This window comes from Micromys minutus (genome assembly GCF_963924665.1).
Source record: "Micromys minutus genome assembly, chromosome: 7".
Taxonomy (NCBI): domain Eukaryota; kingdom Metazoa; phylum Chordata; class Mammalia; order Rodentia; family Muridae; genus Micromys; species Micromys minutus.
The window spans coordinates 37,100,297-37,125,705 of record NC_137976.1 but is presented as its reverse complement, the minus strand read 5'-3'; the positions used below and the strand labels follow the sequence as shown (position 1 = coordinate 37,125,705).

Here is a 25,409-nt window from a genome sequence, read left to right as displayed (position 1 = left end):
TGCGACTGTGGGGAGTCACTCCTCTGAGGCTCTGCTATATCCCAGGAATACGGAGCCCTAGTCAGTAAGGATGCTGTGGCTACTAGATAGAACACACAAAGGATGCCCATCGCAACACCAATTACAAGTAGGAATTCGAAAAATGTTTGTCTCCCATGTCTATCAGAGGCCCCGTGTCATTCTTTGTCATCTGCACAGAACCCTGCAGTCAGTCGGTTTAACTAGCTGCTGATTACTGTCATCTGGAGAGGAATGGCAGGGGCTTTGTGGGATGCTTTCTGATACAGAGTTACAATATTGCTGAAGGTGTTACTTTGACAAATACAAAATAATTCAGGAATAGATCCAGACAGGAGACAAGGTAATTTGAAAATGAAGAATGAAGTCAGTAAATGTGACCCAGTCTCAGGCTCACTTGTAACTTTGGCAGCTCTGGTAGCAAGGGATAAAGACCCTGATAAGGGAGACTTTGTCTCAAGTTCCAGTGAAAGGAGCTCAGGTGACAGGACTCAGAAAGTGTTTGCCTAGCATGGGCAAGATCCTAGATTCAATCTCAAGCACCTCAAAACAACCCCAGGCCCCCCAAACCTGCAGGTCAGCAGGTTTCTGGAATACTTTCTGTGCAGAGCACTAACAGGGAAACCTATGTTGGAGGAATATTCTGGAACATCTGTTTTATTTATAGAAACAGTGTTTTCATTTCAGTCTGTTTATTATCCCACTATGACCAGAACAGGAGTCTCCGAGAACCAGGCTTCATTTACCCAAGAGGAACTATTCAGCATAGGGCGCTCTACCATTTTCTCAGCTGGTGATGGGTGGCAGAGCCTGTGTGGAGCCACTCAGCCCTCCAGCCACTGGCGTCTGACCGGGTTTAGTTGGGCAAATGCATTTCGGGGACCACAGGCCTCCTCACCCCCAGGGCAGTGCACAAGCTGCTGGCTTCTGATCTCAAAGGCTGAGTTGAGTTTCCCACAGGGTGACTTACGGAGATCTGTTTTTCTTTTTGTACCGCAAATGTGTTTGCCCAGACTCACACAGGGTGAGGCAAAGGGGCTGCTTAACAGAGTTCTCACCATCCTCATCTCATACCTTGTCTGACAAGTTCTTTGATTCTCCCTGGAGTCCCCACACCCAGGTGTGTCACGTGCTTCTCCAGCAACTTTACCTGCTCCTGGACCTTTTCAAGATAGAAGGCAGAGAAGAAAAGGCAGAATCATTAAGAAAGTATAACCACAGGCCATATTAGAACATTTTTATCTCTATGTTTTAAGAAAACCGGTGAATACTCAAGGGACTGGTAATGAAAGCTCAGCTTCTGTGCAAGGTAGAGAACATGGCTGCAGTAGGCGAAGAGAGAGGCATGAAACGCAGAGGAAACCTGAACAGCTGTTAGCTCTGTCATATTAAGTATGGATACAGGACAACGGCTTCCAAGGGCACAGGCTGAAGGGAAGGAAGAGGTCCTGGGTGGGGGCCACTTATCTCGTATCAGAACTATAGGCCCCTTGTTTACCTTTATGTGTTTTGCAAATAGCTTCATAACTTTGGCATCTCCTTTGAATGCTGTCAGAGACCTAATGAAAAGGAATGAATTAAAGCACTTGATAGATTACGACAACTCACTCATTTAAGAATACACTATTTACAGATCATAGCGTATCACTCCACTGTTGTAAGTGTGGACGTCATGCTCATATGCACTACACATAAGAACACTGCTAGATAACTCCGTCTCTGCAGTGGGCTTCCAGGCACCATGATGTGTGTGTGTGTGAAATCACTCAAGAGGCTGAGGCAGGAGGATATTGCTTATATCAGGACCAGCCTAGGTGTCAGAGCAATACGCTATCTCAAAAAAGAATCAGAGGTGGGGTCCACTTCTGGGTGCGTTTCTGAGTCAAACCCAAGTTCAGCCCAATTTGGCTTCTTTGATGATTCAAACATGTGTGTCTGCCATTCTCCAAACAGAATTTCTGTGTTTCGGGTGTGTGGCAGAGAATCTCCCATGTACTTCTGCATAATATGTCTTAAAACAAACAAACAAACAAACCTGATTACAAGGGGGATCTTAGAGCAGCAATGTCTGCTGTGACCTGGGGACACTGGGGTGGCCAGATAGAGGAGCATAGGATGAGGCTGACATTTTACCACAACGGCCTGGAATTATTCTGTAGACTGATGTTCTCTGTAACAATTCATACATGAAGCCATTCCAGCCCGAGGCTAGAAGGAATGAAGGGAAGGGGGAAGGAGAAAGATGCAGGCCTGTCGATCCTGACCCATGAGAGCAGGAGTGAACTGTGCACAATTGAGCCGGTCGATACTTTAGGTGGCAGCTGTGAGGACTGAGGGAACTAGAGACCCCAAAGGGGTCAACTGTAATGCCAGTTACTCAGGTGGGAGGGGTCAGTTACTTAGATACTGAAGATAGAGGTATCACTTTCCTTTATAAGTCGTTAAGTTTTCAGAAACATTGTTGCCCAGGGGGGACATACTGATATGTATGCAAGATAGTGAGACATACAATCCAGTCTGTATTGCTAGTAAATTCTTAATTACACATAAGCATTTTCCATTGCAAGGTTAACAAGGGAAACAACAAGAATTATGGCAATCAACAGAACAGAATCCTTTTTTTTTTTTAATGTGCTTGTTCAAATGACACTTTGTAATTCATTTAACCTTGAAATGGATCATAAGAGAGCTTAGGACAGTTGGTAAATGAAATGTGACCACACAGTGCATCTATGCCCCTTGGGAAGGAATTTCTATACAGTAAAAGCTCAAATCAATATGACAACTTGTTTTGAAGAGGTCACAGGCAGGCCAGCTTCTTTGTCATTAGCATCTAAGTTTGCACTGGGTTCTGTCGTGGTCCCGGGGAATGCTCAGAAATATCCTGTGAAATGCTCTTGATTTCAGGGCCAGCAAGTACAGATGGCTACCCAGGTAGACTGGGTTGCTGAAGATCAATTATATCTGGATGTACATGAACATTTTGCTTTACAGGGGAATGTGGGGTTTAATGTGTGCGAGGTGGAGAAAGCCAAGTTTGAAGGACTAGTAAAGTTTAACAACTTATTTTCTAAAACCATGATTCGATTAGTTCATCTAGGAAAACAGATGTTAAATCACTGTGGAGTCCCCAGACTTACACCTTAGGGTACTGGACAATGCTCCTGTTTCAAGAACAGACTTCCTTTGTTTTGTCTCCTGTTATAGCTGGTTTCCAGACAGGGCTTGTTCCTGTAAATGCCACCTACCCTGTCTGTCCCCTGCTCTCTGGAAGCTGAATGTTACACAGGTTCTGTGGAAAGTCTGTTTATTCTTCAAGAATTCAGCAACGGAAGACACCTGTGAAAGCCCTTAATAAAGCACCAGTTTACTTTTAATATGTAATTTTTTTCTTTAAATTTTTGGTCTCTTTGAAATTTATCTTGGTAGAAGGGGTGAGATACGAATCCAGCTTTATTTTTCCAGATGGCTAATCATTAGTTCAACACAGTTGTTGAACTGTCTTCCTCTGTTGATTTCCTATCTGTCACCTTTCCTGTATGATAACTGTCATATGTTTCTTTCCTTTCAGTTCTGGTCCACTGACTCTATGTGCCTGTCCTACACGTGACAGTCCCAGACTCTCTGCACTGCTGAGACTAACACATGGACTGGCAGACTGGAGTGGGCTTTTGCAACCCTTTTTTGGCCATTTTAGTTGTATGGGTTTTTATTTATTTATTTATTTTTGTAAAAGTTTAAAATAATTTATTTAGTTAAATAGAACAAATTTTCTTGGAGTTTAACTTGGAACCTGTAAAGTTCGTACATAATCTGCACGTAGACGTAAAACAGGCATACTCATAACGCCGGCTTGAATCTGTTTAAGAGCCTTTTCATCCCACGACGCTTTCTTTATACAGGTTTGGTAAGTTCATTCCCTGGGGCTCTGCCTTTCTTGTTTCTACTTTGGGTCGGGTTGTTCCATGATTTTTTGCCTAGTGCTATCTCATTGCTTTTGCCTTTGCCCTGCACAGTGTGGTTCCCCACTCAGCAGTGTGACTGGGCCTCTAAAATGACTCTGCCCCAAATCCTTCCATGGCACCCCCTTCAGGGCTCACTGCTGCACACCTGGAAGCCCACCTCTGATTTCAGGTCAGGAAGTCGAGGCTCTGACCTTCATCTACGTCTCTGTCCAATAGCCCCTTGCCACCCATGGCTATCTCAGTCCATGTCTTACTTGTCTTTGCATATGCACCACTGTGAGGGTACTGTCCTGCATTTTACTGGCTTATTGTCTGCTCTCCCACAGAATGTCAGTCCCATAGGACATGGGCTGGAACACACGGAGCATACAGGCTGGCAAGCATCAGAGACACAGCTGGAGGGACTTCTGACCTGATGAGCTCCAGGGCCCGGACAGCGGAGCTGCAGACAATCAGCATCAGGACAGACTTCTTCTCCTGGTGGGTTTTCCGAAGTTTTACCCACTTAGGACAGACTGAAAGACAGACCACAAAAACCGTTCTGAACACAGCAAGGTATCACTGCCAGTGGTGGATATTCTCCAGCTGTTTATTTCCTAGTGCATAAAAGTAAACACAGCCAGCACTGATTGTTGTTACATTTTCTGCTACGTTAGGAAGCAGGTAAAATTTATGTCTAATGCCTGAAGACAGTGTTGGGCAATAGGAAAATCCTGACTCGGCTATGTTAGGTTTTAGTTTAGCTGAGTGTTTTTGATTGTTTAAAGCCAGAGCATAGCTCTGGCTTGGAACTCATAGAAATCCACCTGCCTGGGATTAGAGACTCAAGCCACCGCACTCAGCCTTTGCTAAATTTTAAAGAAATATCCAGTTTGATCTAAAATGAGGCAGGGAATGAATAATACTTCAAATTCATTATTTTGTATTATGTTTATTAAACAGGCATAGAATTTTTAGTATTCTTAATTTTTATGCCAGGATACTATTCCTATTATAATGCAGGTTTTTATTTTTAAAGTTAAATTCTGAGAAGTGTTTAATGAGCCTGAATTGGGAATCTTCATAACATTGAAAGGCTGGAAGAAGACAGTCAATCTTTCTATATTAGTCACTACATTGTTGGAAACAAGTAAATGACATTTTGATATGATTAATTAGTTTTTTTTCTAGTAGTACACAATACAAGCTAAAATATCAAATCAGATTGGCTGTAGTAGCTAGGCGTGGATTCTGAATATGGAAACAGAACCTGAAGTTCTCACATCTGTTAAAGATCACAAGGTTCAGTTTCCTGATCATTCAAATAAGGTCAAGTTCATGGATTATTCAGAGGAGGCACTAGATTAGGACACCACATTCTGGACTCCCTGCCTGATACATCTAATATATTATAAATCCCAAATGAGGCCCAAACCCAGAGCAAAACAGGAATACCTTCAAACATTAAAACTGTACATCAAATAATGTGTATGATAGTATGTCCTATATTCTCAGCACACGAGAAGCTGAGGCAGGGGAATTGAGTTTGAGGTTATCCTGGGCTATAGAATATGATTAAAAAAAAAAAAAAAGACAAGAACACTAAACCTATCTCTACTTAAGCTAGAAGCTTTTAGTTTTAAATGTGGCATAATCTTTTTGTTTTAATTCAGAGAGACAAATCTTATTTACTTCTTTTTGGTTTTTGAGTTTCCTTATGTAGCCTTGAACAAGTGTTGATCTTCCTGCACCGACTTCAAGCCTTTCCTGTTTTAGAATAATCATCTGCTGAATAATTTTTTTTTAAAAAATCAAACTTTACTTACTTTCTTTTAGGTATGAAGAGAGACTGTGAGTCAAATCGTTGGCCTTGAGAAAGCAGGACTCTAGAAAAAGGAGAAACACGCTTTGTTAAAAGCTTTGCATGCACATGGCCAAAGCAGATTAAATGTGAATGGCACACAATTCTTACATGGTGTGAATTCTTACACAAATTGTAAAGAGTGAGCCACCTGGGGGCTCCTTATTCAAAACACTATTTAAAATAGCAGCAGCAACAACAACAACAGACTTGGTTTTCATATTTAGAATATTTTATTTCTACTTTTTTGTTGAAAATGGAATCACCTCACTTCCCCTTCCCTTTTTTCTCCCTTCAGCTTTGCCACGTTTCCTTCCTCCAACACTTCTTATGTTCCTACTCTCAAGCTGATAGCCTCTTTCTTATTTTTATCATCACATACAAATGTGTACAAATATACACATGTAACCCGTTGAGCACATTTTTGTTATTTGTGTAAGCGTGGGGCTGGCCACTTTGTGCTGGGTCACTGAGGCTCACCCCGGGGTCAGGCACTTTAACTTTAGAGTTTACAGGTAGATGAAGCATTTGAAATCTATGAAAGAGGCAAAGTGCTGAGAATTTTGAGAGCACCACACATCCATTGGTTATCTAGGAGAACAGAAAGAGCAGAGAGGGAGCCATCAGAGGAACGACCAATATTAGAAAAAGATGTATTAGTACGAGTTATGGAGAATGTGGGGTGACGGTTAATAATTGTCAACTGCAGGAAGAACTGTCAACTGGGAAACCTATTTTGGAAAGTAATAATTTTAAGATTATATATTCGGTGATCCCCTGATTTATTTTCTGGATAAACAATGGCAAATTTTTATTTTGGTGTGTGCTGTATGTGGATACACAAAAAGATTGATTTTGGCAATATTTATGATCTTAAGTTGTGGGAAGCCATACAGGTGTCCACATGCAGGAAGCCGGGTGAGTGCTCTGTGACAGATAAAAGGGCTGGAGCACTCTGTAGCAGCTCAGATGAGAGATGTGCACAAGGCCACATCTGGCACATCTGAAGACAGCCTGACGTGCGGAAACAGAATGAGGGGATCTGCGAATGTAATTTAGATAGAATAACAATGTCCATAGTACATAACATGGTTTGGAAGAATACATTTATAAAAATAAACAGTAACTATTTAGAGTAAATACATTTATAAAAACAAGCAGTAACTATTTAGAGTAAATACTTATGGGGAAGGGAAATACAGTGTAGGTTTTGAAAGGATGAGAATAATGTATCAAAATATAAGACAATTCAGCCTAGCTGTAAATTACAACATAACACATCAAGATAAAAAAGACCTTTGTTGATCTGTGACAGCCATGGAATATGTAACAATTTTAACTCTGAGTAGAACTATTCACATTGAACACAAATATACAAATAAGCATATGTATGTATGTATATATGTATAGATATATATGTATATGTGTGTGTGTGTGTAACATGGTCATTAACTTAATGAAAAAAGCTTGTGTGTAAGTATAAGAGTGTTAGGGAGTGAACCATTACCAGCTTAAGTTTGACATTCGTACTGTGACCTAATTCACAGAACTCACATTATGTAATACTTGCAGAGTTGTTGCCTCTGTAGAGGTAGGGAGCCCTTGATGGTTTTTAAACTTATAATTCTCTGGGCTGAGACATGATCAGACTTGTGTGGAGAGCTTTACACAAGGTAGAGCAGGAATGGACTCTCTTGGGTTGAATCCCTTGAAGGTGGATTGCGTTGCTGGGTGAGTTGGTTGTAGCTAGCCTACTCAGGGTCACTGATCTATGCCAAACCACCTCTCAGAAGACAGCAGAGGTTAATTAGCTCCCAGTGTCTTTGGTCTGGCAATCCCTAATTAAGTTCCCACATGTAAGATGTTAGCAGTGTACAGAACAATTAATAGTTATTAAAAAGACATGTTCCTGCCCTTCAGACACAAATCTCAGATTAAAATCAAGACAGACACTTGACAAACTGATTTGGAACAATATTTTTAACTCCTCCAATTTAAAGGATTCTGAACAACAAAAGGCATTTCTGTCTCTTTACCTAATATGGCTCCTACCCCTAGAGGCTGGTCTCGGTCTTTGTATGGTCAACAGGGCCTTGTCTCTGAAACCTTCTAACATGCCTTGATTGACCATTCCTCAGAGTAGTCATTTTTTAACCGAGAACAAAGCCTGTTCTTTCTGGCTGTTTCTGACACCCTTCAACCCCTGCTCCCACCTCCCCCAACATCCATGAGCCCACGATCTTATCCAGTTGTGTTGTGGAAACAATAACATGACCTAGATTTATTAGGAACGCAGCTGAACCCCAAGGGTTTCTTTAACCTTCAGCTCTCAACGCTTCTGCAGAGGATTCAAGGTTTATGATGTTCTCTGAGATCACAGACTAGGAAACTGAGTCAGAGTAAAAACTAGACATCAGTCTCGGTGACCAGAGCCTTTGTGACCCACTAGCTCCTGCTGAGGGCAGCCAGGACCCAGCTCTCCCACCCGAGAAGCAGCCCTGTGGGCTCAGTGAACTTGAGAGTCCTGGTCCTGTTTATATCTAAGTGCATGCTTCTAGGTCCCCAGAGGGGAACTGCCTTGGAAAAGAACAGGGGGGCACTCCTTCTGTTAACCCCAAAGAGCACTTAAAAAAATAGCCCAGAGGAATTGTAGCTATGCAGGGAACAGGGCGTTCTTCAGCTTCTCAGGCCTCTAGAAAGCATAAGGCTGGAATGGAAAGTCAGCTACTGTTGACCTTTTCCCAACACTGCACGAGCTGCGTCCCGCAGTCTGGAAACAGCTTATCTGCAACAGAGGTACCAAAGCTCCTTATGGTTTGCTTTCAGGATAACATCTGTTTTCTCCTATCCTTGCCGAGGAAGGAGCCTTATGGATGCATCATAACCTAAAAGTTCAGAGCAGCAACTTTACTTGTGCAGTATCTTCTAATTCTAAGTAAGGTAATGGACCTCAAACTCTAACCCCTTCTGTGAAAATGCAAAATTCTGTCACCACGTTTGGCTAGTTGGCTTGAAAGAGTCTGGGATATAACCCGAATACTATTTTATAATTGGAACCCCACAGCAAAAAAATTAAAATAATAAAAATATATATATATATTTGGAGATGAGTGCTTGCTCTATAGCCCAGGCTAGACTCAAACTTGTGAGCCTATTGTCTTGGTCTCCTGAGGTCTGGGATTCAGGACCCGCCCTAATGGACTTACCAAGGTTAAAGTTCTTATTTATAGAAAGAGTCAACAAAGTTCTACAGTTTAAAGGTGTGAAATGCCCTTTTGTGAGTTTAACATCTTACCTTCATCAGAGACATTCACCCCTTGAAGTATCTGATAAAATTGTGTACTGAATAATTAATCTTTTCAGTAAAGTTCATACATAAATCTCGGTATTCAATTCTGCAAATACATTTTTAATATATAATAATTCACTAACAGTTAAAAACTTACAGACGGAGGAATGAGAGTGTGGAAAGGACGTTAAGTTCCCAACTCGATTGCCAAGCTATCAACAGTTAAGGGAAACAGCCCAGGAGGATCGAAGCCTGGCTGTACCTGGCAGGAGTAGTTCTTCTAATTCAATCACGGAACGGCTGCTGCTGTAATGGTCCTTGATCAGCTTCTGAAGGTCTTCAGGGGTCCCTGGTTTAGGCTCTGATTTTGCAAGAATATCAGAAATTTTCTTCTAAAACAAGAGAAGGAAAAAAAAAAAAAAAAAGAAGAGCACTTGAGTTTAGAATGGCACATGGTATAGGTTCACTTCTCTGGCATTTAAATGGCACAAAACTTTTGGTGATAGTTGAATAAGAATTCGAGGTTAAAAAAAATCCCCCTGGGAAGCCTTACTGCATACTTCTTAGACACGGCGAGTGCGTGAAAAATGAACAGATGATCGAGTGGGCTCCTTGTAATGTCTGGTCTGTATCTCTTAGAAGTGAAGTTTTTCCACTCAGCACAAAATATTTTCTGTTAAAAGTTTTAGAAGTCCTGTTCTATGGAAACTTCTTTTTTACTCCTATACTATCTGTACTCTCGAAAGAGCAGGATTTGGAGAACTTGTTCAATCTGGCTTAGATGTTGAGCATCAGGCTGGGCGCTCACTGCCAAGTGGACCTGACTTTCCTGGTCTAGGAGACAATCCTAAAGCCTCCTGGAGACGCAACAGAAGTCACATCTCTTTTGATGTAACTTCATTGTATAGGACTTTTATTACATGCATGAGATACAGGGAAGCAAGACTGTCTCTTATTTCCTTGTACTATTTCTCCAAAGACCCAGAAAGAGCCATTCCTCCCCATTTCTCCCCACTCCTCTGCCCCAATGTCCTCATTCCTACAACACTGTCAGAACTACTCAAGGTTCCATCACAGGTGTCAACCTTGGTAAGCCCCATAAGTTAGCATGACCTTCGCTAAGTCAAGGTTCCATCAGAGGTGTCAACCTTGGTAAGCACCGTAAGTTAGCATGACCTTCGCTAAGTCAAGGTTCCATCAGAGGTGTCAACCTTGGTAAGCACCGTAAGTTAGCATGACCTTCGCTAAGTCAAGGTTCCATCACAGGTGTCAACCTTGGTAAGCCCCATAAGTTAGCATGACCTTCGCTAAGTCAAGGTTCCATCAGAGGTGTCAACCTTGGTAAGCACCGTAAGTTAGCATGACCTCAGCTAAGTTAAACTAGCTAGACCTCTAACCTCGACGAATCTCCAGAACCTAAGGCTCCCCAAGGCCCAGAGGGAGTGAACTGTCAAAGTCAAATTAAGAACTCCTCTGAGGGCCTGCCAAACCTCAGTCTATCTGGGACGTCCCGCCTTCCTATTTGGCCAATTGGGAGACAAGAAACCATAGTATGTGCGTTGTTCCTTTCTTGAACACCTGCTGTTAAACAGCTAATGGCTGAGAGCCCCATTCTTTCATCCCAAGCATTTCCTCCTGTGACCTCAGCAGCACACCCTGCTTGGCAGGGAGCGAACCAAACTGATGTCCTCACAACTGCGGTAGAAGGGAAAAGCTAACTAGAAGGTCTGTATAGAAGCAAGAGGCTTCTCTGTGCAGAGACATCATTGAAGAGGGGGAGCATCTGCCTTAACGGAGGGCCTGGAGTAGAGTTAGAAATTTCATGTGCTTGTTTTCTTTTTGTTATTACTTAAGCAGGTTTTAAAACCCGAATGAAGGAGAAAAGGAGGTTGGTGACTGACTTGCTTGGATAAAAGCTGAGGGGTGAGTCTAGGAGGGGCTCCAGGCCCCTTCTATATGTCTCAGTGAGAACCCAGCTGTGGGGGTGAGAAAGCCGCACTGTGTTTCACAGGAGTGAAATGGGAGTCAGGAAACTTTAAGTTTAGTTCCCCAAGGAAAACTTATTCCTAATGACCTCAGGAAAGTTAAAAGAATCTTGAATCACGGAGCCTTAGAAATTCTAAATCTCTAAGTTGGGGGACTGCAATAGCTTCACGCAAATACTATGGAAGCCACACCGGCCACACCACTGTAACAAACTGTTGCTGGTACCTTCTTCCACTTCCTGGTTTTCCGGGAGTCCTCCGGCTTTGATTCCTTTGCTTGTGTCAAGAAACACTCAGTGGGCTGTAAAGAAATATAAACGAGAGAGCTTTCATCTTTGCAGGATGGCGTGTCAGTGAGTGGCATGGGGCCCACAGCACATTCTGCCGTGCAGATCCTTCCAGAGTGCCCTGGTAACATCCCACAGAGACGCTACACAACCCACTGGAGCTGTTAGGCAGCAGCTGAGGCGACAGGATTTGAGAGAGTCAGAAAGTGCAGATGACGTAAGGCTGGAAAAAATCTTTGAACAGACATCAAAATGTGTGAGTGAGGGAGTGTATATGTGTGCTTGATGTGCGCAGATTATTAGAGATGGAAGCAAAGGGCTGGTTTGTGAAATGTAGGCAGAAATGGATGTGTTTAAATGGTGGTGTGGCAAGGCAGCCAGTGGTTAGCGCCACTGAAGTTTTCCGTGAGCTACCCATGCAGAAGCCTGCACTCCGGAGCGGGAATGTTTGTAGAGCCCGCTCCGTCCCTCTTGTCAGCAGCACAGGGACCTGACGTAGGACATATTCACTTTCGCCTTTACAAAACCCGCTGGACCTATGTAGTCCACAGAATGAGCATTGTTTTCGATGGTCTGAAGACAGGTTCTGCACTATGGCACCAAGAGGGATGGATTTGCCAGTGGCCTTAGCCCTAAGAATTGTGTACAGTTTCATGCTATTTTTAATGTGAGTTTTGTTTTTTTAAGGGAGAAAAGCAGGAAATTTGGACTAAAGCCTTGATTTATGAAATGGGATGTGCAGGTTGCACATGTATTAATCATGAGCAGCAAAATAAAATGTTTCCTGTGCTGGATGTTTATGCAACATTTCAAGCAGGTTGCCAAGTGAGATGTAAAATGGAAGTAGAAAGTTAGATTCATTCCAAGTCGAGAATATCTGTTTAAACGGTCAGCCACCAGCTACAGCAACCGTGTCTCTACTGCTCTGCTCAAAATGATCACTGATGAATCTAAGAAAAAGCAGATCGAAGCTGTTCCTGGTGGGGCATACCTTTGATCCCATCAAAAAAAGCAGAAGCAGACAACCTCTGTGAGTTCGAGACCAGTTCGATCTACATAGCAAGTTCCAGGACAGCTAGAGCTACTGAGTGAGATCTTGTCAACAACAACAACAACAACAACAACAAACAGGACCCGCAGATTAGGAATACCTATATTCTCAGGTCAAAGAGGGACATAATGTCTGTGATTTAAGGAACTGGACCAATGGCAGCAGTGTTTAGACCCTGTTTCAGGAAGTACACTGACTTAAAAGGGTTGAGATGAAAATAACATGGCTATCATTAATCTTTATAGTGTCTTCACAGTTTAAACAAACAAACAAAACACCTGTAAAGACTAATTGCCTTACATCTTAAGAAAATAAAGATACTGTCTCACTTACTTACAAAGTTAAACTGTCTCGTGGATGTGGATTAATGTCAGTTTAATGTTTGTACATGCCAATAAGAAACTGGGCCAAGGCCTCTAATATGTCACAGAAGATGCCAGATGGCCATAAGCATGTAATTACAGAACAAGGGAGCATTCAGCTCTTCTGCTTGATGGTCTGGATGTAATTAGTAAGGCCCTTTAAGCATATAATGGCCCCAGTCCTACAATCCCCGCCCCATGAGGCTGAGGCAGGAAGACTGACTGCCTTGAGGCTTCCCAATGAAAAAGTGGAAGAGAAGGAGGAGGGTGTGACTCCCGAAGTACGGAGAAGATCTGAACTGTGGAGAGAAGGGAGAAAGCGGCTGAGGGAAGAGTCCCGGCTGAACACGGCCAGCAGATTATGGCAGGAGAGAGGGGGAGGGAGAGCAAGAAGGGAGCTGCTAACAAAGAGGCAGCACAGGCCAGAGACCAGTGGAGGCAAAATGGCTGAGTTACTTAGGGATAAGGCTGGGGAAGGAGAGAGGAAGAGGAGAGAGGATACGGGTAGGGGCGGGGTGAGCGGTGCTGAGTGAGTTTTGTCCTGGGTTTGAGACCTAATAATTTGAGAGAGTTCCAGATCACCCAGGGAGAGAGACAGAGACAGAGAGACAAACAGAGACACCCTATCTCAAAACAAAAATGATAACAAATACCCCCCACCAAACACACAAATCAGGCATTTGCTAGTCATTGTCAAGGTTCTCAGGAAGCAGGCTTGGTCACCTATTATGTTTTCTACTTAGCATGTGAAGCTCTTCTTCACAGCAGTGGCTTTCAACATTCCTAATGCTCCAGCCTCTAATCTGGTTGCTCATGTTCTGGTGACCCCTGGCCACACATTATTTCATTGGTACCTCATAACTGTCATTTTCCTACTGTTATGCATCGTTACATAAATATGTGTTTTCTGATATTCTTAGGTATCCCCTGTGATGGGTCATTTAAAGGAGTCATGTGAGGCTTACGGCTGAGAACTGCTGGCCTACAAAAAGGTTTAATGTACTGATTATGCATTATTAGGTTTAGAAGCTGATTAATTCAAACATGAATTAAGTTAAATCTTTTGTCTTTTTTAAATTTGATATTCTCTGTATTTACATTTCAGATGTTATCCACTTTCCACCAATCCCCTCCTCCCCTTTCATTGCCTCCATGAAGGTGCTCCCTCTCCCAACCTCCCTCTCCCACCTCAATGCCTTGGCATTCCCCTACACTGGGAACAAGCCTTCACTGGAACAAAGGCCTTTCCTGTCATTGATGCCAGAGAATGCCATCCTCTGCTGCATATGCACTTGGAGCCATGGGTCTCTCCATGAGAACTCCTTGGTTGGTGTTTTAGTACCTGGGAGCTGTGGTGGATTTGGTTAGTTGATAATGTTGTTCTTCCCATGGGATTGCAGACCCTTTCAGTTCCTTCAGTCCTTTCTCTAGCTCCTTCACTGGGGTACCGTATCAGTATGATGCTGGCAGAGGTTCTGAGGAGGCTTCCATATCAGATTCCTGCCAGTAAGCACTACTTGGCATCAGCAATAGTGCATAGGTTTAGTAGCTGCATATGGGGTGGATCCCAAGTGAGGCAGTCTCTGGATGATCTTTTCTCCGAACCCCTGATCCTCTAGCTGTCCCATTATTTTCTCCCATGAGTGTTTTGTTCTCCCTTGTAAGAAGGACTGAGGCATCTATCCACCTTCTAGCCTCCCTTCTCTTTGAGCTTCATAATTTCTGTGAATTGTTTCTTGGGTATTCCGAGCTTTTTGGGCTAGTACTAATCAGTGAGTATATACCATGAGTGTTCTTTTGTGAATGGGTTACCTCACTCAGGATGATAACATCAAGTTTCAACCATTTGCCTAGAAATTTCATGAAGTCACTGTTTTTTATAGCCGAGTAGTACTCCATTGTATAAATGTACCACAATTTCTGTATCCTTTCCTCTGCTGAAGGATATCTGGGTTCTTTACAGCTTCTGGCTATTATAAATAAGGCTGCTATCAATATCCTGGCGCATGTGTCACTGTTAGATGTTGAACCAGCTTTTGGGTATATGCCCAGGAGTGGTATAGCTGGGTCCTCAGGTAGTACTATGTCCAATTTTCTGAGGAACCGCCAGACTGATTTCCAGAGTGGTTGTACCAGCTTACAACCCCACCAACGGTGGAGGAGTGTTCCTCTTTCTACACATCCTCGCCAGCATCTGCTGTCACCTGAGTTTTTGATCTCAGCCATTCTGATGGGTGTGAGGTGCTCAGTGTTGTTTTGATTTGCATTCCCCTGATGACTAAGGATGTTGAGAATTTCTTTAGGTGTTTCGCAGCCACTCGATATTTCTCAGTTGAGAATTCTTTGTTTAGTTCTGTACTCCATTTTTAATAGGATTATTTGATTCTCTAGATTCTAACTCATTTTTGTTAAATTCTAAAAAGTTTTTGATTTCTTTTGTTATTTCTTCCTTGACCAAGCTATTGTTGAGTAGAACATTGTTCAACTTCCATGTGTATGTGGGCTTTTTGTTGTTTTTGTTGTTATTGAAGACCAGCCTCAGTCCATGATGATCTGATAGAATACATGGGATAATTTTGATGTTCTTTTATCTGTTGATGCCTGTTTTGTGACCGACTATATGGTCAATTTTGGAGACGGTACCGTCAAGTGCTGAGAAAAAGGTATATCCTTTTGTTTTAGTATGAAATATTCTATAGATGTCTATTAAATCCATTTGGTCCATAACTTCTGTTAGTTTTACTGTGTCTCTGTTCAGTTTCTGCTTCCACGATCTGTTCACTGATGAGAGTGGGGTGTTGAAGTCTCCCACTATTATTGTGTGTGGTGAAATATATGCTTCGAGCTTTAGTAGAGTTTCTTTTATGAATGTGGGTGCTTTTTTATTTGGAGCATAGTGTTCAGGATTGAGAGTTCATCTTGATAGATTTTTCCTTTGGTGAGTAAAAAGTGTTCTTCCTTATCTTTTTTTGATGACTTTTGGTTGAAAATCTATTTTGTTTGATATTAGGATGGGTACTCCAGCTTGTTTCTTGGAACCATTTTTTCCCCAGCCTTTTACTCTGAGGCAGTGTCTGTCTTTGTTGTTGAGATGTGTTTTCTGTATGCAGCAAAATGCTGGATCCTCTTTACATATTCAGTCTGATAGTCTATGTCTTTTTATTGGAGAATTGAGTCCATTGATGTTGAGATATTAAGGAATCGTGATTGTTGCTTCCTGTTATTTGTGTTGTTAGAGATAGAATTATGTTTGTGTGTCTTTCTTCTTTTGGTTTTGTTGCAAAAGGATTATTTTCTTGCTTTTCCTAAGTGTAGTTTCCCTCCTTGTTTTTGGAGTTTTCCATCTATTATCCTTTGTAGGGCTGGGTTTGTGAACAGATATTGTATAAATTTGGTCTTGTCCTGAATATCTTGGTTTCTTCATCTATAGTAACTGAGAGTTTTACTATATATAGTAACCTGGGCTGGCTCTTAGGGTCTGTATGACATCTGTCTAGGATCTTTCAGCTTTCAGAGTTTCTGTTAAGAAGTCTGGTGTAATTCTGATTGGTCTGCTTTTTATGTTACTTGTCCTTTTTTGCTCACTGCTTTTAGTATACTTTCTTTGTTTTGGACATTTGGTGTTTTGAGTATTATGTATTGCGAGGAATTTCTTTTCTGGTCTAATCTATTTGGAGTTCTGTAGGCTTCTTGTATTTTCATGGTTATCTTTTTCTTTAGGTTAGAGAAGTTTTCTTCTATAACTTTGTTGAAGATATTTACTGGACCTTTCAGTTGGGAGTCTACTCTCTATTCTACACCTATTATCCATAGGTTTGGTCTTCTCATTGTGTCCTGGATTTTCTGGCTGTTTTGTGTTAGGAGCTTTAAAATTTTTCCATTTTCTCTGACTGTTGTGTCAATGCTTTCTATGCTAGGTTCTACCTGGAGATTCTCTCTTCTATCTCTTGTATTCTGTTGGTGATCCTGTGTTTATGACTCCTGACCTCTTTCCTTGTTTTTCTATCTCTTTGTGTTTTCTTTATTGTGTGCATTTCTGTTTTTAGATCTTGGATGGTTTTGTTCAATTCCTTCATCTGCTTGCTTGTGTTTTCCTGTGCTTCTCTAAGGGCTTGTACTTAATTTTCTATGTTCTCCTGTATTTCTTTAAGGGAGTTATTCATGTACTTCTCTGGGCCCTCTGTCATCAGCATGAGGCATAATTTTAAGTCCAACTCTTGTTTTTTTTTTGTATGTTGGGAGAGTTGGGTTCTGATGTTGCCAGGTTGTCTTGGTTTCTATGGCGTAGATTCTTGTGTTTGTCTCTTGCCATCTTCTTATCTTTGATGTTAGTTGATCTTGTTGTTTCTGAATGGAGCTTGTCTTTCCTGTGCCTCTGTGGTCTGTGGGCTCCAGAGGAAGAGTGGTCCTGGGTGTTCAGCTCTGTATGTGCAGGCTGTGAGTTCTGATGGTGATGGGCCAGTTCTAGGTCTGGGTGCAGATGGAGGCCTGAAGGACACAGACCCAAGCAGTAGCGTGATACCTGTGCCCTGAGAGTTCCAGGAGGTCTCTCTCCAGACAGTCAGTGGAGAGAGAGTGTGGGCTCACCCGTGGGCTCAGTAGGAAGAGTGCTCCTGCATCTCCTCTGGGTGCTCAGTTCTCTTTGGACAGGCAGTGAGTTCTGAGGGCAATGTGCCTGATCTGCCTGTGGCTCTGGGCAGAGATGGAGGCTGGACCAGTCTTATCCCAGACTATACCGAGATCCCTGTGCCTGAATTAAATGAAATCTAAACATGAGCTCACTTATTTAAGGACATGGGCTGTTCAATTTTGGAGTTAAAAATAAATGTAGCTCTGATTTTTAAGTAGATACAAAAAACAAAGCAAACAGGCAAATCACATTCCTGCCAGGTATAGTGGTACATGCCTTTAATTAATAGAGGCAGAGAGCACAGTGGTGCAACTCCCTGGTTCAAGGTGAGTCCAATCTGCACAGTGAGTTCCAAACAAGCCAGATACTCAGTAAGGTCTTGAGTTGTTTGAGTAACTTTTTAAAGTCTCTGCATCTGGTCTTTGGTCTTAGACTCTTAGAAATGCAAAGGAATTATGCTCTTGGTACTTTTGGGTGGATGTGGTAAGGTGCACTGTATGAGAAAGCTGCATTTATGGGGTGATATGATTTTGGGAGAAATCCAAATCCAAACCCATAGTATTGGCAACTCCTAAGTTTGGGCAGCTGTCCTGCTACCTTCACAGATAGCAGACATCATGGCTTGTGTATTGTTCTTTTTCCCCTTTACCTGTGAGAGGGTCAAAGTGTGTAGTTAGACTCAAGAGTTTCTTTTCCCAACTTCCCAAGAGCTAGGACTAGAGGTGTAGATCACCATACCTGGCTCTAGACAGACCACTGAATTCTTGTTTGGAAGAAAATGAATGGGTCAAGAAAAATGCTGCAAGAAGGTGACATTTGGGGATTTTAACAATCTAGTTTGTGATTATCATTCTCCCAACAGTTACACTAATCCAAAACAAACAAAAAAAAAACAACAACAACAACAAAAAAAAAAAAAAAAAAAACAAACCCTACCTTACCTCATATGCTAGATCTTCTAATAAGGTTTTCTTTTTTTGAGTATTGATGAGCTAAAGTTTTTAACTAGATACTTAAATGAAGTCAGCAGTCTGAGAGCAAACGAACATTACTGGAAAAGAAGCAATATCAAATAGTATGGAAAGAATGTGCAAAAGAAATATAATCCAAAAATGTCCTTCCAGGACTAAAGGACACCTCTGAGAACATTTACATCTATGGCAAGCTCGTCAGAAATTTGGTACAATTAACATGAGCCCAGGGGACTCACACTATGGGGTATCACTGTGACATGTAGGATAATTGTAAGGAAAAGACTATGAACTTGCACAAAGAAAATTAACTTCAAAATATAAAGGAACAGATCTGAGCCTGGGGTTTTAGGGAACCCCCCTGGATTGTTCTATCACTGGTGACTGTCAGGGTTTTCTCCACTGATTTCGTCAGGAGAGCTGACCCAGTTTCCAGCAGAGGTATAGAGAGTCCATGTGGAAATCAGGTGGACAAGTCACGTACCCTTTAAGGCCCCAAGAGCTGTGGGAGGGAGGGAGGGAGGGGAGGATCAAGTGGTTGCAAGTGATTTTGCATTCCTGGGAGCTGCGGAAAGTTCGGATGAGGAAGGTGAATATCCACTGTAGAGCAGATCACTGTAACCTCACAGGGCGTCCTTTGCCTTTAACCAGACATTTGGAAGCCCACAGTACTTGGACCAGACAACAGCTTGCAGCTCCTCCCATTTTGTCCTGAGGTGCATGACTACCCATAGTAATTACAGAAAGCTCTATCCACAAACCACAGGTGACCACCACAGGGAACAAGGAGGAAGTCAAATGGCACAAAGTGTCCCCTGGTCAGGTAGTACAGAGACAGATGAGGTGGCCAATGAACGCAGAGGCAGGCCTGCACCTGGAGCACTCTGGACACAGGAACCAAGGAGCAGTCGGGGACAGGATCCTTCTGGTTTCTGTCTGTGTCCTGTGCTGACCCTGTGTCATAGCTCTCTCTACCCAGATCCTGCTGGGAAAAAACTGTTTCCCCAGTAGTGCTAACACACAGACTTACAGAAAGGTCAAGCCACTGTCAGAATCAGCAAGACCAGCTAACACCAGAGATAAGCAGATGGAGAGCGGCAAGCCCAAGAACCTAAGCAACAGAAACCAAGGCCACTTGGCATCACCAGAACCCAGTTCCTCCACCACAGCAAGTCATGGATACCCCAACCAGGAAAAAAAAAAAAAATCTGATTTAAAATCACAACTCATGATGAAGTTAGAGGACTTTAAGAAGGCCATAAATGATTCCCTTAAAGAAATACAGGACAGAGAGTCATGGGAGGAGTATCAAGAGGACTTCATGGGCAGTCTAGAGAAGAGAGGCTACCCAAACCCTTAATGTCCATGTGGAGCCTTTCTGGGAGGCATCTCCGGCAGGAAGTTAAAAACAGGTCTGAGAGGGGAGGCTAGGTCCCAAGGCTCCAAGGGATTCTCTGTACACGCGTATCATGGAGATACCAACAGGGACTGTAATACTGCTTTTGTGTGCACAGGAACGCTCCATCTCCTTATGCTGCGTGCTATATTAGAAGACCTATGTCCACAAGAACATAAGTTTACATTGTATCCATTTTTGTATATTTATTTTATCTGGATGAGTGCTTGCCTGCATGTCCGTGTGTACACCACATTCATGCCTGCTGCCCATGGAGTTCACAGGGAGTTGTACTCCCCCGGCCCCACTCTCTGCACTAGCATTATGGATGGTGTGAACTACCACGTGAGTTCTTGGAACTGAACCAGGTCCTCTGCAAGAATAAGACTTCTTAACCACTGAGGCTTCTCTCCAGCCCCTTGAATACACCCCCCAACCCCCCTAAAATACAAAAAACAGCTGGGAAAACAAGTCTCACTGGTTTATAGTTAGGAAAACATGGCCTTTTCATGGGCAAAGAAAGTAAAAGCTTCCTCAATCCCAGCAACAGCTGACGTTAGGGTTAAGAGTGGATGTAGGTTGCCTTCAGAACAAAGAGCTCACACTGTTACCTGTTTGGTTTTCTCAGGAACTGGAACCATGTCTTGCTTTGTCATTTCCGTGTTTCCTCCTTCCTCGCCACCTGACATCTCTGCAGGGATACAAAGGTCAAAAGTTAAAGAGTGCCTCTCCCATTCAACGCAACCTGGGTACGATTGGCTTGGAAATTTAATCTCTTGACTTCATAATTCTTTCTCTAGAAATTGATTAACAGAAATTATAGAAGTTGGAGACAGACTGAAGCATTCAGATGTGAGTCTTGTTTATAATACGAAAAACTAAAGATCACCTAACATTAGGAAATATTTAATTATTAGTTACAGTTTGGGTTTGAAATGCCCCCTATGGTGTGATTAGGATCTGGTTCAACGAGGAACAGGGTAGGGTGTGCACACACTTAATCCAACACTTAGAGGAAGAACCTCTGAGTTCAAGGCCAGCTTGGTCTACACGACACAGCAAGTTTCAAGGCAGCCAGCTACAGTGGAACCTTGCTTCTGGTGGTGGTAGTGGTGGTGAGACGTGATGCAACATCTCACTGGGAGTTAGTTCCTGACAGGAGGCTCTGGGCTGTGTGCTTGATCAGTACAGCTGGTCCCTACCTCCTACAGGACAGGCTTGGAAGGAATGACGCTTTTATGCAATAACCACTTTATTCAAGAAAGAAAGAAAGAAAAGTGATGTCCCCATCCCTGTCACAAAGGCCTAACCTAAGTTAACCTAAGTAGGCTGTAAAGATCCCTTCAACTTTTCTCCACCTACCACCAGGGTATTTTCAGAAAGGGAGCTGGGAGTGTCCCCCAGTGATGGATGGGTTCCTTGTCTACTTCTGCAGCACCAATAGTGAAACCCTGGGAGCCTTAACTTCTAAATCCCCATAAGAGTTGTTTTTCCCACCCCACTGGGATGATGCCGGAAGACCAGTGGGGAGTCAGCAGTTTCCTATTTATTTATACTTTTTAAAGTTCGGACCCAAAACAGAGCTAGCACCTTCCACACAACTGAGTAGTGGTGGCCTCACACTTACCCATAGGAATAATACAATATTCCTCTATTTAGCAACCTCTAAAGAACTCACATAGATAGATACACAATAAAATAGAAACCAGAGCGAGTTCATCAACTACCCATAGAAAACAGGTGAGAAAGATAGTAAGCAAAAAAGAAGAAAATGAAGCAGCGGATGTGAACTCCAACATATCAGTCATTATATTACAAATACATGCTGCGGGCCTGAAGAGATGGCTCAGCTGTTAACAGCACCTGCTGTTCTCTCAGAGGACCCAAGTTCGATTCTCAGTGCCCACATTCAGTGGCTCACTAGCATCTGTAACTCTTGCTCTAGGAGCCCTTCGGTCCTGCGAGAGCACTGGCACACATGTGCTTGTGCACACACACACACACACACACACACACACACACACACACACACACAAGCACACAGAAAGAAGACAACTCTTTAAACAAATGAATGGTGTAAACAAACCAATTCAAAGACAATGACTAATAGGATGGACTTAAAAATAGGACTTAAGTATATGTTGTTCATAAGAAACGTAGATCAAATGAACAGTAATGGCAAGTTCAAAGGGCTAGAAGACAGAACATATAAATATCGGTAATAAGAAAAGCGAGAACGGTCCCACAAGTATCAGGATAGAGAGTTCTCTAAGTTAGGTTTCTATTATAATAAAATGCGGACCAAAACCAGTTCAGGGAGCAAAGGTTTTTTTTTTTTCTTTTTCTTTTTCTCCTTTCCCCCCAGCTTACTGCTCCTGGTTTACAACTCATAATATATAGCCAAGGGAATTCAGCACAGGAAGTTAAGGCAGAAACCCGGAAACGAGAACTGAAGAAGCAGCCATGCAGGGACTGTGCTTACTGGCTTGCTTTCATAGTCTGCTCAGCCTGCTTTTTTATGTCTCCCAGGATCATCTATCTGCCCAGGGGCGGCAATGTCCACAGTGGGCTGGGTTCTCCCACATGGGCCATGAATCTAGAAAATTCACCACAGGCTGGCCTAGAGGTAATTTTAAAAACTGATGAAGGCATTTTTAAGATTGAGTTTCTCTCTTCCCAGATAACTCTAGCTTTTGTCAAACTGACAAAAAGAAAAACAAAACAAAACAAAAACTTAACCAGCACAGCTTTGCCAGAGAATGGGGGGACTTAAAAAATGGTAACAGTGAAATCTCAATCTCCCTTCCCCACCCCCCAAACTTAGAGGTCTGCCTACCTGTACCTCCCCAGTGTTGGGATTAAAGGCATGTGCCATCATTGGCTACAAGTATTCTTAACCTCTGAGCCATCTCTCCAGCCCCCAAATATCATCAGATTTAACAACTGAAACTGACAGGTGCATTTTAACAATGCCTAGCGAACGTCATCCGTAGTAACTGCAGACTGAACACTGTATTCTCAGTGGATAACAAGCCAAGGCTGCCTGCCTTCCTTAGGTTTGTTTGACAAAGTATAATATGGCAAGAAAAGGAAATAAAGGGCATACACATGGAAAAAGACACAAGTGACACTGGGGTGCAGGCCACATGATTTCATGCACACATCCTTACACTGGACGGTGTCACGGGGCCTTGCTTTCTCATCTTCCATGCTGCCTTGAGCTGAGATCCTTCAGCAAGGCCCTGCTGACTCTGCACATCTGCTCACATGGCTTCCAGCCTTTAAACATGTAGATTAGCATATAATTTTATTCTGCCTCATGGCTTGTGATGGCATTAAATGAACATTAGGCTTTCTCTCTACCTGAACCATACACTGAGAATATGCACAAGTGTTCAAAGTATAAAAGAACTTATTTATAAGATTTATTTTATGTATCTGAGGTTTTTTGTCTGTCTGTCTGTCTGTCTGTCTGTTCATGTCTGGTGTGGAGGGAGGCAGAGAAAAGGAAGATGCCCTAAGTGGAATTATGGGTGGTATAAGCCATCATGTGGGTGCTGGGAACTGAACCCACACTAGTAAGAGCAGCAAATGCTCTTAACAGTTGAGCCATTTCTCTGGCCCATAGTCCTTATGAAAACGTTAAAATTTTAATACAAATGTTTTCGCATACTATTGTTAGCTTTAACAGAAACTTTGAGATAAAAAGAATGACCTACAAATAAACAGAGAGGGGGAGAGTTATGAACTCTACATTTCTCCATTCTTTAGAATTTGCTAGCTGCAGAATATAGTCTGTGTTTGGTTAATCTAGTTGAAAAATAGGTAATATGCTTAAAAGTCTGTATGCCCATGGGAAATATTAAAAATATCTTGTTAATCAAATACTCTGAATGTGAGTTACTTCTTGTTCCAAAAATTATTTCATCTTTTGAAACCTTTAACACAAAATGAGGTCATCTTGTCGCCGTGGCTTGAACACATTAGCCGTTTCCTTAGTCTGACAATTTTTGGTTCCAAAGAGGAAACTGCTCTTCTGAAGTGAGGATGGCAGCTCTGTGATTTTCATTAGGAGAACAGCGCAGGCAAAGTACAGCCGTGTAGGCTAGCCAGTTCTTCAGGGATGCTGGGATGTGAGGAGACGCCAGGCCTGTCCCACTCGGTCCCAGTGGGTCAATCAGCCGGTGAAGCACAGGCACCAGGACAGGGCTGCATTTCTCCAGCTCCCTGGGGACTCTTTAAAAACCGCACAGCCAGATGGGATTGGTTGAATTTTTCCAAAAGAGGAGGCAAGTACAACTCCTTTTCAGGCCCATGGCAACAGCATCAATTACAAACAGAAGATTGCTCAGCTTTCTCTCCTGTTTGCCTTTATCGCTATGTAAGTATCAAAAGTCCAATCTCCCAGCACCCAGGCCTTAAGAGGGATGCTGACAGTGCCCTTAAGTTTGTGAAAGAAAGCTAATTAAATCACCCTTTCCAACTGTGACGGCTGTTCTTGGTTGTCAACTTGACTACTCTGGATGAACTAAAACCCAAGCAGCCGGGTACAGCTGGGAGGAATTTTTCTTATTAAATCATTTGAAGTGGGAAGACCCATTTTTAATCTGGATCTTTTGAGGCAGGAGGATCCACCTTTAATCTGGGCCATACCTTCTGGTGGCAGCCTGTATAAAACTTTTGCTCTTTGCCTGACTGCTCTCACTGGCAAGTTCATATCTTCGGCAGGAGAGCCCACTTTGGGATTCTGACACAGACTGAAGACCAGCTGAGACATCTAGGCTTGTGGACTGAACTCTGGCCTGTTAGGCTTTCTACTGGCAGACAGACATTGTCCGACCTGTTGGATCACATCCTGTGAGCCACTCTAATACACTCTGTATATATTTACTACAACTTCTTTTCTGTGTTGTCTTGTACAGGGACCCCCAGACTGTAGGTAAAGGAACATTCAGAGAGTAGGCACTGGGCTACAAAATGGCTGAGCTAGTTAGGGTTTCTTATCACCATGATACAAATACTATGACCAAAAGAGTTTTAATTCAGTTTACAGTTGTAGTTCACCACAAAGGGAATTCAGGGCAGGAACCTAGAGTCAGAAACTGAGAGAGAGGCCATGGAGGGACACTGCTTACTGGCTTGCTCCCAGAGCTTGCCTAGCTTGTTTTTTTTAAACAATTCAAGAACATCTGCCCAGGATGGCACCACCCACAGTGAGATGGACCTTCCCACATTAACCATTAATTAAGAAAATGTCCTACAGATTTCCCCAAAGGCCAATCTGAAGGAGGCATTTGGTCACCTGGTGTTCCCTCTTGCCAGATGACCCTGGCTTTCGTCAAGTTGATAGAACAACGCCCAGCACTGCAGTTATGGCCACTGTTGGTGTTGCTCAAATCCGTGATTGTGTAGAAGTCTTAGGCAAAGTAGAACAAATCCAAGTAGTTGTGTCCTGATAAACTTTACAGTAACTCAGTTTTGCCGGATTTGGTCATGGGCCTTGGTCTGCCAAACATTTACTTACTCTATATAAAAACTAAAACTAACTAAATAGAAATGTTTTACTGAGCTCCCCCCCCCCCGTGTGTGTGTGTGTGTGTGTGTGTGTATGTGAA

At 42.7% G+C, this 25,409-nt stretch overlaps 1 protein-coding gene across 4 annotated transcripts in view; it reads right to left on the bottom strand.

Annotated features, from left to right (window-relative positions):
* Positions 1 to 25,409, bottom strand: part of CMSS1 (cms1 ribosomal small subunit homolog) — a 288,302-nt gene that overhangs the window by 2,863 nt on the left and 260,030 nt on the right. For all 4 annotated transcript variants that reach the window (XM_080919054.1, XM_080919056.1, XM_080919057.1 and 1 more), the window contains 7 exons: positions 20,406 to 20,485; positions 11,324 to 11,398; positions 9,375 to 9,504; positions 5,789 to 5,848; positions 4,396 to 4,498; positions 1,517 to 1,577; positions 1,093 to 1,180 (listed from right to left, as the gene is read on the bottom strand). In XM_080919054.1, the coding sequence (XP_080775180.1) occupies positions 1,093 to 1,180; positions 1,517 to 1,577; positions 4,396 to 4,498; positions 5,789 to 5,848; positions 9,375 to 9,504; positions 11,324 to 11,398; positions 20,406 to 20,485 (597 nt within the window). The remainder of the gene's footprint in view (positions 1 to 1,092; positions 1,181 to 1,516; positions 1,578 to 4,395; positions 4,499 to 5,788; positions 5,849 to 9,374; positions 9,505 to 11,323; positions 11,399 to 20,405; positions 20,486 to 25,409) is intronic.